Source organism: Puma concolor, chromosome B3 (assembly GCF_028749965.1).
Source record: "Puma concolor isolate L17-30 chromosome B3, mPumCon1.1.hap2, whole genome shotgun sequence".
NCBI lineage: Eukaryota > Metazoa > Chordata > Mammalia > Carnivora > Felidae > Puma > Puma concolor.
Window position 1 is genome coordinate 74,567,928 of NC_141672.1, and position 14,425 is coordinate 74,582,352.

Sequence of the window (14,425 nt, forward strand, 5' to 3'; positions counted from 1 at the left end):
ACCACATCTATGTACCCTGCAATGACAAATGAACACACCTACTCAAAGCAATACAGTCATCTGCATTTTATTTGCACCTCCCTTTGCAAGTTGTTGATTTTCCAACTGCTCTTTCCACCCGGGTTCCTTCAATCCCATCTCCCTCAAATTCCCCCATGCCCAGGAAAAAAAAAAATATTAGTTTTTGCCAAGGTAGACTCAGCTTTCTCAGCAGGCCTGCCCTATGTTTTCAGGGGAAGTCTTTATCTAAAGCTACAGCAACAGGGTGAATCCTCATAAGACCACACCTTGACCAGAAGGAAGGCTGGATCTTTTCAGAGGGCAGAATTGATTTTGGGGGTGAGGTAGGGTGTAAGGTGAGCAGTATATTAGGCAGAGGTGGGAAAGACTGATAAGTGCTGGAACAGTACTCAGGAGTTAGAGCCCAATCTCTGCCCTGGTGAGTTCTCTCCAGGTCCTCAGAGACGGGATGGGGTCCCTCCACCCACTACCACTGTTTCCCCAGTGATGTAGCTGGCGTCTTCAGAGCACAGGAAAGACACGATGCCTGCACACTCATCTGGTTTGCCTATCCTGAGGAATAAGAGAAACAAGGAACGGAGTAAATATCAAACAGGCCAGACCCCCTGACCTGGCCCTCAGGGCATGAATGTGCTTATTCAAAAAGTATCAGATGATTTATCAGGACCAGTGTATAAGCTTCTTGTCAATCAAAAAGGGTTACCATGAAGATAAGCTGTCATAATAAATACTGCCTAAATACTGCACGCTGTAAAAACCACCACACATTATATTCAAATAATACAGAGACACTCTGTGTTTTAGAGAATCAGGACACCACAATCCAAAGTCATACAGATAATCTGGTGAGCAGCTATTTTGTTTCACACGTGTGTATACTATTCAAGTGTCAGGTAGTCTGTAAGACAGTAAATGGTTTGTTTAAAATGATTCCATTTATATTGCTTCAATTCACAGACAACTTTTTCAGGAATCTGTTTTTGTCCCTTAAAGTTAGGTTCATTTTGTGAGAATGTGCTAATTCTCGGTGTTTGTATCAGTGATTGCATAGTTAGGGAACACTGTAACCTAACCAAAGAATGCTCTAGAGGTGGGGGTAGAGTAGGTACCTCAAACTTAGAAGGCCTGGATTAGTGGTTCTTCATCATAAATGCACACTATAATCATCTTGGAGGCTTAACTTCCTCCCCACCCTGGCCTCTCACCTCACGAAGGGGGAAAAAAAAAAAAAGCCTAGGTTCTATATTGGACCAGTTAAAAAAGAATCTCTGGGAGTGGAGCCTGAGCATTTGTAGTTTCACAAGTGCCCAGCTGATTCTAACGCACATCCAAGATCAAGAAGCATGGGTGTAGACATTCACTGAGGCTCCAGGATGACAATGCCCTTACTTGTTAGTGAGTTGTGAAGTAGGTGTGCAGCTCATGCCTGACATCAGAACAGCTTTGGGTGCACCTGAGGGGATCTGGAATGTTTGGACCAGCAAAGAGTAGGCCTTGCTGGCATGTGTTCTTGAGAGAACAAGATGGAGAAGCTAAAGAGAAGAGAGTTTCCAGAAGCCACATGCTGGAGAGAGGAAGGGAAGTTAGAGGAAAAGGAACCAGACAAAGATACCTGAACAGTTTGGCTAGCCCTATGGGGAAGAGGCGAGTTTTCTTAGCAAGGGGAGTTTTGGGACTTAATAAAGCTCTTCATTCCTTTTATTTGGATTGTACGATCATCAACCTGAGCTCTGGAAACATGGCTTTTTATTCAAGGGGAACTAAAAAAGCGGGGTTTTGGTCTTGGTCTTGTTCCCTGGGTGCTAGGGATGCCCAGAGATGGAGGGAACACCCAGATGGAGAGAGGAGTCAGAGTTTTTCTCAGAATGGTGCTCTGCTGAAACCCAGATGCCTGTGTTTGGTTTTTGCAATGCAGGTGGATCCCTAGCACATGCCACCATAGTGACACAGTGTTCATGGACTTGGGAAGTCTGTGTGTGCTCATGTTGTCTGTGGGACCAAAAGACAGCAAGCTGTGGGCTGTGTGAGGGACTGGAACTTTTGTCTTTGTCCTTCCTAACCCTCCCCTGTGACAGTCTTACCTTGTTATCTGCATGGTTTCTTTTATGCTCTCCTCCCTTTCCTTGTCCATCCACAACTGCAGGAAAAAGGGACATCTCTTTATGTGGCAGAAGAGGAGGACAGGGAGAGAAAGTGCCACCCTTATGTCAGCTGAGAGGAAGGCTGGAGAGGACACCCTTTTACTTCTTAGTCCTCCTCAGTTCCCAGTTGTTTCCCTCCTCTGTTCCATTCTTTTCAGGTGCTAGTGAGGTTGTTGCTGGGTGTCCCCAGTTCTCATCCACTTAAGGAAAAATGAAACCGCATGAGCAGAGGCTGAATTCCTGTCTCTAGTGCACACCTCAAGAAAAGCGCATGTGGGGTCTGATCTGGACCAGTGGCTGGTATGGTGGGGGGGGGGGGGGGGAATGTCAAAAAAAGTGCAGGGATCAGGGCGGAAGGTACTGGGCTTCCCCATCTGGGAAGATGCCCCTAGGGGTCCCAGGGGTCCTCACCACACGGCTGAAGCTAGTCTTGATGAGTCCTGGTGCCAGGCAGTTTACCCTGATGTTCCTTTGGACCAGCTCTTTGGCCAGGTTCTTGGTGAGGCCTAGCAAGGCTGTTTTACTAACATTGTAGGGGCCCAGGCCCTGGGGAAAGGAGACAATGCATTAGTGTCTTTGTTTACAGTTCATTCTTGGTTCTTATAGTAAGACAGGACCAAGTGCAGTAGATAATAGGGCATCTCCTATAAGGGAGGGTCCCCAGCTAGAAAACTGTCTTGTGGCTAACCTGCCCCTAGGTTAGGATTTGTGGGGGCAAGGCATCTATTTTGTGGGAGGGGGCTTGGTGGTGTGACTCCAAAAGGGGACACATACTAATTAGGATCACTAGGGGAGTGGAAAAATGCAGTACTGGGGAGGGATGGAAGTAGCAAAGAAGGGGGGATCTTACAGGAAATGGGGTGTAGGCTGCTATGGAGGCCACAATCACCACTGAGCCGCCTCTGGAAAAAGAAGAGAATGAACCTCTTCCCAATGGGAACCCTGGCCCTCAGCCCATATGAGGTCCATCACATCCATGCTCCCTCTCACTGTCTGTACCCTCGTTTCTCCATCTCTGGCACCACTGCCTTTGTCATGAGGGCTGTGGCCTTCACGTTAATGTTCAGAATCTGAAACAGAGAGAGAAGGAGAAAGAGCATGAGGGAAGAGCTGGAGAAGGCAGGGCGAGGAGGACTTATAGCAGGGTTCCTGGGATGTTTGTTGGGCCTGCTGCAGATCTCAGATGGTTTACTTGGACCATACAAGTACAGAGGCCAAGGCCTGGGGAAAAGCACCTCTCACCGGCTTATTCAGATAGAGAATGATGCATTAGGTTCGGGTGAGAAGGAAAGAAACCTGGTTCTTCTTGTCTCCTGACCAGCCAAGTATGATTTGACCTATATTAACAGGGCTGCTTTGGATTTGAGCTGGATTTTCTGTGTTCCTTCCAACTAGGGAGAACTAGGAATTGGGTTGGCTTACTGGACCTGCCCCAGAGTGGGCCATGCTGCTCAGGGAAAATGTGGCCTGACCTTGAGCACTCGGGATTGTTTTAGCATTTCCCTGGCTTCTGAGCTTTAGGAGTGAGATGTTTTTGGCCCTCCAGGATGGACTGTCTGGCTGGATATTTATTGGAAAGTGGGATCATGACGGGGGCACTTTTGCAGGAGCTGGAGCACAAGCTACAGTCAAAACCCTGCATCCATAATTTGAAACAAATGCATAACCCTCATTTATGTAGTTCTAGGCACTGCTGGGATATTCCCCTCCCGTGCCCCCATGCTGACTTCTTATTTTGAAAATTTTAATCTTACAGAAAAGTTGAAATAGAAAAACAATGAATATCCAGAAGGTACACTTTAGATTCACCAATTGTTCACATTTTGCCCGATTTGTCCTATCTGTGTATCTATATAGTTTTTTCCCCCTGAACCACTGAAGATAAGTTACAGTCATCACAATGCTCTATCAGTAAAAACTTTAGCATTTTTTCCCAAAGAATAAGGACATTCTTACACACTACCATCCATTATCACACCAAGAAATTTAACATTTGTAATAATGATTTTACCTAATATGCTGTCCATAATAAAATTTCCCCAGTTGTCTCCCCAAATGTCCTTATTTAAAAAATCCAGAGTTTAATCAAGGATCAACCACTGAATTTATATTTGATGTACTGTGACATTTTAAAAAATGCAAATTAAAAAGAAAAATTACTTGGTTTAAAACTGATTTTCATGTGGTCTTTATTCAGACTGCTCATGAAAGATGTTTCTCTACTTTAAAGAATATCAATCAGGAACTGAGTCACTGAAGAGCATTTGGCACTTTGGTCTTTATGTCTGTGAAACACTGATAAACAAACTATAATATTTTAGTATCCTTAAACCTCAGTGTTGAGAAATTATTGATGACATCAGAGTAAAAAGCAAAACCATGGGAGATCATAAAAAATTTAGCATTTCCAAATCATGTGCGAATATTAACCTTAGTAAACAAAGACAAATATTTTAATTAAGGCTTTATAATTAAAAACTGTAGTGTGTGAAATATATCACAAATATAATTATACACGCTCACATTAAAACCAATATTCCACACTTGAATTTAGACATCTGGATCTCAGATTTTCTTGACACTGCAGTTAAGAAGAAAAGGGCACAGGTCTTTTGCCAAGATTATAAGTTATAAAGCGGTAACTTAGGTCATTTCACCAGAATTGATATTTCACTTAACTAGCAGCTATTAACATTTTCCAGCTAATGAGAAATAGTTCTTTTTTAGAAGCTGGAAAGGGGATGGGGTGTGGATAAGTTTAGGTGTATTAGCTACTGGCATATAGTTGCCATGTCTCTGCTGGAAATAAACCAGGAAGAGCCTGGATATGCATGTAGGGGGAGAGAGCTGGGGAATGAATCACAAGAAGGCTAGCAAGGAGCAAATGGAAGAACAAAACTGGGGAGAAGCAGAAATGAAAGAAGGGCAAGGATAGAAGAAGCCACCCCCCACTTGCCCTTTACCAGGTGCGCTCCAGGTGTGTGCAAATCACAAGGATTCCTCACATTTACAGTGAACTTGACAAATGAATTCTAAAAGCAGACTGAGTTTGTTCTGGCCGTTTTCTGAGGCCTGTCCCCTGCTCCTTTAATCCCCTCTCACCTTGTCCCACATCTCCTCGGTGGCATCCATTATGTTTCCAAAGAAAGGGCTGACGGCGGCATTGGAGACTAGGATGTCAATGCCCCCATGGAGGTTCACAGCCTAGAAGGAGGAGTAAGGTCTGAATTAGGACTGCAGGTCAGTAAGGGAGGTGCACTTATCAATCTTGATGAAGAATTCCTTCTTAGGAATGAAATGATGTCAAAATGATGTCTCTTTTTCATGAAACATTTCTCTCCCAAGCTACCCTAAGCTCTGCTGCTAAATGTTTCAGGTTGTCTAGTTTCTTTCTTCCTGCCCCCACTTCTAGGGCTGCTGCTGACCTTTTACTCTTCACACTTTCCCTTTGGGGAGCTCCTCGATGCTCATGGCTTCTTCAGTCCCACCTCAAAATCCATTTCTAGATGCTTTCTCGTTTCACACCCAGTCCCAGCCCCATTTCTCCAGTTTACTGTCCAGTTCTCCTTGACTGAGTTACCATTATCTCAAACTCAACCTGTCCACACCTACTTGAATGGAGAAATGGTTTTAAATAGGCCAACAGAAAGTCACCCCTGGAAGGGCCTTTAGACCACCCAGCCCAGTGTCCTCATGGTGAAGGTAACAAACTGTAGTCTAGGGAAGTGAATTTCTCAGTAATGATATAAGAGGGCTGGCCAGGAACAGGAGGCCTGCTCCCTGGGACTTTGGGAGAGGGCAAGTGGTCTGCTCAGGGCACAAAGCTAGTTAGTGGGGGCAGATCTGAGGTCAGCATCCCTTCTACCACAGAGGTAATACATAAGAGTCCTCTGAAAGTGAGTTGAGCTCTCTATGAAACTGACTACCCAGGAGCCACGCTGGGGAAGGCACCAGCTTGGGTTTAAAGCGGTTTCACACTTGGTTATGATGTCATTTTCTCTCTCCCCGCCCCCCCCCCCCCCCCCACTTTTGGCTTACAGGCATGGAAGATTCAAGGCAGAAACTGAGATTTAAACAGGGAAAGCCAAGAAAGGGAACATTTCACCTCGCTAATAAATTGTAAGTAGATGGCGAAGGCATGTGCCAGAGTAATGAGTGGCCAAACAGAATTTGCCCACAATACGTGACTCTGAAACCAGACGATGCATTTGCCCAGAATGGGCAATTCTGATGCCTTGGGCGAGCAGCACTAAACGGGCCCTCAATCAACTTTGTGCTTCATGATTTGGCGCACAGAGGGGTGTTATTAACAATGTGTACCATCTGCTAGCTCCCGTTTTAACTAATTATTCTTGCTAACTAGGTGCTAAGCTCAGTTGCTTCTACACTGCTGAAGGAATGCTTGGGCTGTCAACATGTAAATTTAACAAAATTTAAAACCACCTAAGCTTTTAAAATCAGTATGAATACTATCTGGTGCTCTGTAACTTTTGGTGTCCCGGCACAAGGCCCCAGCCACCTGCTTTGGCTCTGTGTAAGTTTCGCCTATGGATTTTGGACAAGCGAACTGCAGAATAAGCTAGAAAGGGATGTTGGGGGTGGGAAGCCTAGCAGCTTGGAGAGGGGAGAAGTCTAGGTTTTGCCCAAACAGACAGAGAACCATAGAAGATTAATGAGAAAGGCATTATGACTACCCAGGTGTCTCTTAAGCCTGTTCTAAATTGTGTGATCACTACACAAAAGTGATTAGGAGTTGGGTGCTGTTTTCTGATAGATATATTTTTTAGAAAAAATACCATCAAGTGGAGAAGCAGCCGATCTAGTTTCTGCTCCCCACACCTTTGAGAAGCTTCGCTGTGCAGATTTAGAAGCTGCTGGATAGTAACCATCCTTAAGGGAGGAGCTTTTCCCAATGCAAGCTAACAGTTCTTAACAGGCAGAACCCATCTCAGATTGCTAACAAGTACCCTATCCTGTTCTCCACCGAAGAGTTGTTTTTGACTCATCCTTCCTATTTCCCATTTCTTGACACCGGGTTAGGAAGAAAAAAAATCTTGGTTGGTTCCCACTAGAGGTCTCTTGGGCATATCCATTCTGGTCCCACTGCTGCTGCTCCAGACCTGAATGACAGAAACAGCTTCCTTGCTAACATCCTTGGCTCAAAGTCTTTTCTACTCTAATATATCCTCTTACCAGTGCCAGATTATCTTTTTAAGATGTAACCATTTTCATCTTGCTCAAACCTCATGTGGCTTCTTATTTCCTCCAAGAACATCCAAGCACCTTTGGCAAGCTCTGGAGGCCCCTGTCGCTTGCCCTTCCCACCAGCACTCCTGAGCCTATGCTCTCTGTTGTGAATTCACAGGGCTCCCTCTACCCTTCAGTCCCTCCTTGGTTGGCTGCTCATTTTGCGGGGTCATTTGAAATCCTGTCCCAACTCCATCTATCCAGTCTCACACCCTCCTCGAGGTCTAGCTCAAACCCTACTTCTGAGCCAGGGCTGTAGGACTGGTTAAGTGGAGCTGGTCAGGGTGAGAGGTTGTTTCCCTGACAGGATTTGGACATTAAATTGCTATGCACATTTCATATGGCCAGTCCTGGGCCAGCAATTGGCCCAGGATTCTAGATGGCTCCCTTCACCCTTGGGATCAAGGTCCTAATCTCAGACACTGTCCAGCAGCCTATTCCAGGAAAGGTGACTTTCTTGGACACACATTTGGCTCTCTCCAATGCTCATTCGAGTATCTGCCAGATGGTTCCTTAAAAATGGAATGACTTTATATGGTCTATTATATCACGGTTTACCATTGTTTAAGGTATCCCTCTTCTAAGATTACCAAATTATTTCTTCCAGCCTTCCTATCTGTTCACACAATCCCTTACTTTCCATCTAGGGTAGATTCTCCCTTCTACTCTAGGGAATAAAGCATGTGCCCTGAGCCTGACGGAAGAGTGGCCTCCTTTGCCAGATATTCCTATTTTCTTGGGTAGCTGGAAGGTTGGTGCCAAATACCAATTCTGACACTGGCTTAGACTCTTTTTCTTTTTTTCCAAGTTTATTTATTTATTTTGAGAGAGAGAGAGCACATGCGAGCAGGTGAGGGGCAGAGAGGGAAGGAGAGTGAGAGAATCCTAAGCAGGCTCTGTGCTGTCAGCGAGGAGCCTGAGGTGGGGCTCAAACTCATGATCCCTGAGATCATGACCTAAGCCAATACCAAGAGTCTTATGCTCAACTGACTGAGCCACCCAGGTACCCCTTAGACACTTTCTCTGAGACTAAAGTCCAACTGTGCACCAAAGGCCTGACCCGATGCTAATGGAGAAATGCCTGGTGGTCTGTAGTCAGCTTGGCTGGTCTGGGTTGACTTACAGCTCTTCCTAACTGGCTGTGGGAACTTGGGATGTCGCTCCAGCTTTCAGAGCAGAATGTTCTGAATGTTCCAAAACAGGGAGAATAGTCCTTGCCTTGCTTGGGTTGTTGTCAGGTTTAGAGATAACCCATGAAGGCTCTGAACAAAGTGAATGGCACACAGTAGGTGGTTGAAACATGGTGGGGTTCCTCCTAGAGAAGGCACTCGAATCTATAAACTAAAGACCATGGGATTGATTATTAGCCCAAGGGTGGGAACATCTATTTTGTGATTGTATTTACCTTTCTCGTCTGCCCAATTAGATTGGAAACTACTGGAGACCCAGGACCAGCTGGTTTTCTGGGGGACCCAAGGGATGATGCAGAGTTGAAACATTAGAGTGGTTTTTGATTCTCTGACTGGGATGGGATGATTCTCAGAGACATAAGAGAAAGGCACACAAAAATGTGCTGGTGGATTGGTGCATAATGCATGGTTATGTTTTAGTTAATAATGTGGGCTTGGATCACACCAGTGTTGTCTAGGAAAGCAGGGAGGTAAGCTTAGACTGGCTCCCTTCTGCCACCTCCTGGCTCTCTGCCCATACCCTTGCCGCTCACCGTGTCCACCAGTCGCTCCCGGTCCTCGGCCTTCCCCACGTGGCACACGGTGCCCACCACGCTCAGCCCCTCCCCCTGCAGCGCCGCCACTGCCCGGTCTACGTTCTGCTGCTTCCGGCTGCTGACCACCACGTGGGCCCCGTCCCGGGCCAGGCGCCCGGCGATGGCAAAGCCGATCCTATGGGCAGAGAGAGAGTCAATGCCAGTATGGGGAAAATGGTTGAGAGATGGGCCCTGGAGTCAGAATGCCCGGGCTTGAATTCCAGCTCTCCATCTGTATGACCTGGTGTCTACCTTACGTGTAAGAGGGCTAACGGCATAGCCATTACCATACAGATGGACATATTCACATGTTTTTAACACTCATTTACTTGTTTTTCCTATGGTTTTGGCTGTCAGGCTACATTCCCAGGCACTGACATTACCTTCCACAGGCACCTTCACAGTGACAGTCCCCATGCCCTGTAGGGACTGAAGGGAGAGAAATGAGCTAGGGGTGTAGCAACAGCCACTTCAATGATTAGAGGGTCTCACTCGAAAGAGCCCCTGCCCCCCAGATACCTTCCTTACTAGTCTACATCATCTTAAAATTCTGTTGTTAATTATGTTTTGGGGTGTATGTGAAAGGGTGGGTCTCTAGTAAAAAAATGTAAATTTTTTACAATACTCTCCTGGGAGTAAGGGTTACACATTTTGCAACTGTTGGCTATTAGCATTTCGCATACATTGCATTTTAGATTTGCTGGCATCTAGCAAAGTCCTGTGGGGATGAGAAACAGGGATAGACAAGAACGGTGGGTGAGAAACAGGCTGGGCAAGGGCAAAATGTACTGAGCTAAACAAAAACCTGGACGCATGGGTCTTGTGTCCCATCTAGGTGAAGGGCTCCAAATGGGGAGTCTGGAACATTTCCATAGTTGATGGAGGCAGAGGGACCGGATTTTTGAAATCTGGACTGTCTTGGATTTCTGGTGTTTGGTCTTCCCAGACTCTAGGGGGGGCCGTTTGATTGGGGCAGCCCGGAGTTACTGGGAGACTGGATTTATGCAGGCAGTACTGAGGTGGCGCAGTTGAGCCAGAGGCAACAGTGGGAGGAGACTGGCAGAAGTGGAGTCAAGGCAAGAGAATTCGATCAGGCTGCAGGCCGACCACGTGGTTCTTTTCTTCTGGGGTCAGACTCTTCCCGGGAGTGACGCTTGAGGACTTGGGCCGGGAAGCAAAGGTCAAGGGGATAGTACCTGTTTCCAGATAGTGGGGGTCTCAGAGACTCCGGCCCGGGCACTCACCCGTCTGTGGAGGCCGTCACTAGGGCCACCTTATTGGCGAGCGGGCCCCAGCGTGCCATCCCTGAGCTGGCCTTCCGCACAGACTCCCACGCCGGCGCGCAGCAGTTCAGCAGCAGTCTCGCCTGCTGCATGGCCGCCGGACCTTAAAAGGCTCTGCGCCTCAGGATAGGTGACTGCCCTCCCCGCTCCCCGCTCCCCGCTCCCCGCCCCGCTCTCCGCCCCCTTCCCGGCAAGTCCCGCTCAGCGTGGGCCCTTCACACCCGGAGCCGGTTGTGGCCGTGGGCGCCCCCTGCTGGCGCGCGGCCGCCGCGCCCCGCCGTCCTCAGCGGCTGGGGAACAGTGCTGTCTGCCAGGGTTTCCTCCAGGGGCCCGTTCAGACTTCCGCACAGACTTCCCCACCCTTGGCAACGCTCTCCACCCCCATCTGCTTGACCCTATTATTTGTCGGGGTGGCGGAGAGAGCTTTGCATTGATTGCTTTTCTTTCCCAGAACTTCAAGATGGACCTCCTTCTCCAAGAAAGTCTGGGTCTACGTGTGTGATAGCTCAAAAGAGGGCAAATGCTTTGAGATTGCCCATGGAAGTGAAGCCTGTGGTCCTCGCAGAGTCACCAGGTGAGGGTCTCAGATAAGGGTGGAAGAGCCTGGGAGACAGATGTGATGGGGAGGAGTAGCTGGGCTGGGTCTAGCACTTCACACTGGCTCAGGGTCTCCTCCATGCTCACAGTCCTGGAGGGCCGACTCTGATCACTGTGGTAACCAGCATGCAGGTAAAAGTCCTGACTGGACAGGACTTTTCATACCCTCTACCGTAAGAGGACTGCCCCATTGTACAGGGCCTAAGTGGTAGCAAGAGGTGAGAGGATCTCCCAGCCAGTGGTGGAAATACAAACTCAGGAGTACTCAATTCTCCATAATCACCATGTCCCCTGGTCTTAGCCTCCATCCTAGTTCAATAAATATTTATTGAATGTAAAAGCACTTTAAAAACTGGAAACTACTAAACACATAGTGATTATTGCCACCATAGAATAATTATTATTGTTGCTACAGGCCAGGCTCTTCATCTGTAAACAGAGGATGCTGGAGGAGATGATGAATAAAGTCCTCACTAGCTGTAAATTCTGTTCCAAGACTTCACCCTACCCTTCTGCGGAGCAGGCTGAAATGATCTCCCTTCTGGGTGTCTGGGAGAATTAATAAATCTGGATGGCTTGTGGGATGCTGTACAAAGGCCCCAACAGGTCCAAGTGTTAGTGTCTGAATTGGTTTAACCCAGTGGCCTCCAAAATGCCAGGCTGAGATGTGCTGATCCATGGCAAAGTTTTCACTCGTTCAAGGCAAATTGAGACAAATAAAGATAATATAGTGAGTTTCATAAAGCTAATATTATTTAATTTAATAGTTCTTTATTTTGCTCCTTTTTTTGGGGGGGGAGTTCATCTTTTTGTTAAGAAAAGATGATGAAAGCAGATGGGTAAGTTGAAAAATGTATCGTTATCTGGTGAAATCACCAGTTTGGCAACTCTGTGTCAGTCCATACAGTTAGAAGAGAGAGAATCCTCGTCTGTGAAATTCTGGGGATCGCTGTTTAATAGAATTCATGCTTGCTAGAGATTCACTTAGTATATGTATCAGTTCTGCAGAGCAGCTAATAAAGGATTTCAACATTCAGAAGGGGATGTATGGGTAGCGAGTGATCTATCAGGCACGCACTGGATTTATAGTATATTCCTCAACCAAGAAGCTACAGCTGCGGTACTCAGCTTTGGTACTCAGCATATCCTGATGAGATAAGAGAGCTTACGTCTAATTTTCCCCATGCCCGGAGAAAACTGACTCTCTGACTGGTGCCCCTGTGTCTGAACCTCATGAATTATTGATGACAGAGGCTGGATAGCATGACACTCCTCTTCCTCCTCCCCTGTTCAGAGCTAATGCACTGTGGGAACCCTTCCCAGTGCTCTCCACCTGTGGGCCTGTGGGGAGGGTATGTAGGACTGGAGAAGGGTTCTCAGGGCTTTGGATTCAAAGGGACAGACCTTCAGGGCATATCTGATCTTTCTTCACCTCTTGCTCAGAGGGGCTGAGGTTGGGTAGAGAGTGAGGGAGACCATACTTCAAAGAGCAAAGGGTCTTGAAAAGAGAATTCTGGTCAGGAAACTTGGTGAACATCACATGACCCCTCCTTGTCTGGGCAGGGTTGATATATGACCTCTGGCACCATTTCTTTTGGGACATTAGCGAGAGGATCCGTGAACTGAAAAGGGTAGAGGGAAGGCAAGGAGTGTGGGAGTCTCTAGCTGCTACTCTTCATCAAGCTGATTTGTTGGAGATGGGGACAGGAAATCTTTGGGGGAAAAACATGGGTGTGTAGGAGTCTCTTTAAATGGGGAACTTTAATAGGCAATGGAATTGCTTTTGTATGTATGGAGGTGGTACTGATGAGGGAGGATAAGGCAAGCTGAGGGCAAAGCAGAGCTACCTCCCCCCCCCCCCCCCAGGTGGGATACCTGTGACATTTCCTCAGGCACTCCTGGCTGCCCAAGAACAAAGGAAAGGAGAAAACAAACGGTTAACTGATAGAGATCACAGTCATGCAGGACAGGAGTCTCCATCAGTTTACAAATATCTTAGTAAATTATAAGAAAAAAAGCAATCTTATCAATAGGCTAATCTCCAAGACCTATTGATGGGGCTTTGGGGTGATGGTGGGGGTTTGGGGCTGATGGCCAACAAAGAATTCTTGAAGACGTCTTTGGTACAAAAGTGATTTTATTAAAGCATGGGGACAGGACCCGTGGGCAGAAAGAGCTGCATTGGGGTTGTGAAGAATGACTGGTTATATACTATGGACTTGGGGGAGGTAAAGTCCAAAGGGAAGTTTCCAAAGAGATTTTCATATGCTAAAGACTCACAGATTACTGGAGGCCTAGCTGTTGTCAAGCTAAGGTTGTTTTTCCCTCTGGCAGAGCCTTCATATTAAGACAGTAGGGAGTTCATGGACTTTAGGCTATTGATAAGATTGCCCCCCCCTTATTTTTGTCATTGTCCTAAAATATTTGTAAACTGATGGAGACTCTTAATAGTTTAACCATCTGTTTTCTGTCCTTTGCTTTGTTCTTGGGTAGCCAGGAGTGCCTGAGGAATTGTCACACATATCCCACCTGGAGGTACTGGGGAGGGGGGGATGCTAGCTTGTACTCTGCCCTCAGCCTGCCTTATGCTCCCTCATCAATATGGACTCAGTTTCCTGGAGCCCCAGTAGTGATGTGGGGAACAAAGGCAAAAGGAAATGGCACATAAAACTAAATTTCCTTTTAACCTGCAGCCCATTGACAATTACTTTGAGGCCAATATGGGGTACAGCATTTCTCCAGGCACCCCCTACAGTCATAATGTTAATGCCTTAATAGAGGGAAAACAACCTTAGCTTGACAATAGCTAGGCCTGTGGTATTTCAGGAGTCTTCTTTAGCATATGAAAGTCCTTCTGGAGACCTCACTTTTGCCTTTACCTCCCCAAACTCCATAGTATGTATATAGCCAGTCACTCTTCGCAACCCCAGTGAGGCTCTTTCTGCTCATGGGTCCTGTTCCCGTGCTTTCATAAAATCACCTTTTTGATACCAAAGACAGCTCAAGAACTCTTTCTTGGCTGACGGCTCCAATCCCCAGTCACTCCAAAACCCCATCAATACCATGTGCAGATCCTGAGGAAATGCCTTCATTATTGAGGAGTATATTCTGATCTTCCTCGAGGGCTGACATTCACTTGGGATGCAATTTTTTTTGACATATTTTTTAATGTTTATTTATTTTTGGGAGAGAGAAAGAGCGCAAGTGGGAGTGGGGGTGGGGCAGAGAGAGAGAGAGGAGGAGACACAGAATCCGAAGCAGGCTCCAGGTTCTGAGCTGTCAGCACAGAGCCTGATGCGGGGCTCAAACTCACGAACCATGAGATCATGACCTGAGCTGAAGTCAGATGCTTAACAGACTAAGCCACCCAG

At 46.8% G+C, this 14,425-nt stretch overlaps 1 protein-coding gene and 1 long non-coding RNA gene across 2 annotated transcripts in view; one reads left to right on the plus strand and one right to left on the minus strand.

The window, feature by feature from the left end:
- Positions 1-51: 51 nt before the first annotated feature.
- Positions 52-10,580, minus strand: LOC112854975 (dehydrogenase/reductase SDR family member 4-like). Its single transcript, XM_025918494.2, has 8 exons — positions 10,419-10,580; positions 9,133-9,310; positions 5,265-5,366; positions 3,162-3,232; positions 3,013-3,064; positions 2,574-2,708; positions 2,103-2,158; positions 52-573 (listed from the first exon to the last, which is right to left on the minus strand). The coding sequence occupies exons 1-8, from the start codon at positions 10,547-10,549 to the stop codon at positions 459-461; spliced, it is 840 nt and encodes a 279-aa protein (XP_025774279.1). The 5' UTR covers positions 10,550-10,580; the 3' UTR covers positions 52-458.
- The window catches only part of LOC147580065 (uncharacterized), a 247,858-nt gene continuing 244,011 nt past the window's right edge, over positions 10,579-14,425 (plus strand). The window contains exon 1 of the long non-coding RNA XR_015252493.1: positions 10,579-11,031. This is a non-coding gene — a long non-coding RNA (uncharacterized LOC147580065). The remainder of the gene's footprint in view (positions 11,032-14,425) is intronic.

Excerpts from the sequence above, each read along its gene's own strand:
- LOC112854975 (XM_025918494.2), bottom strand. The coding sequence starts at position 10,549 with ATGCAGCAGGCGAGACTGCTGCTGAACTGCTGCGCGCCGGCGTGGGAG. Across the intron at positions 3,065-3,161 it reads CCAGAGATGGAGAAACGAGG|AGGCGGCTCAGTGGTGATTG; the intron begins GTACAGACAGTG and ends TTCTTTTTCCAG. Across the intron at positions 2,709-3,012 it reads CAGCCTACACCCCATTTCCT|GGCCTGGGCCCCTACAATGT; the intron begins GTAAGATCCCCC and ends TCCTTTCCCCAG.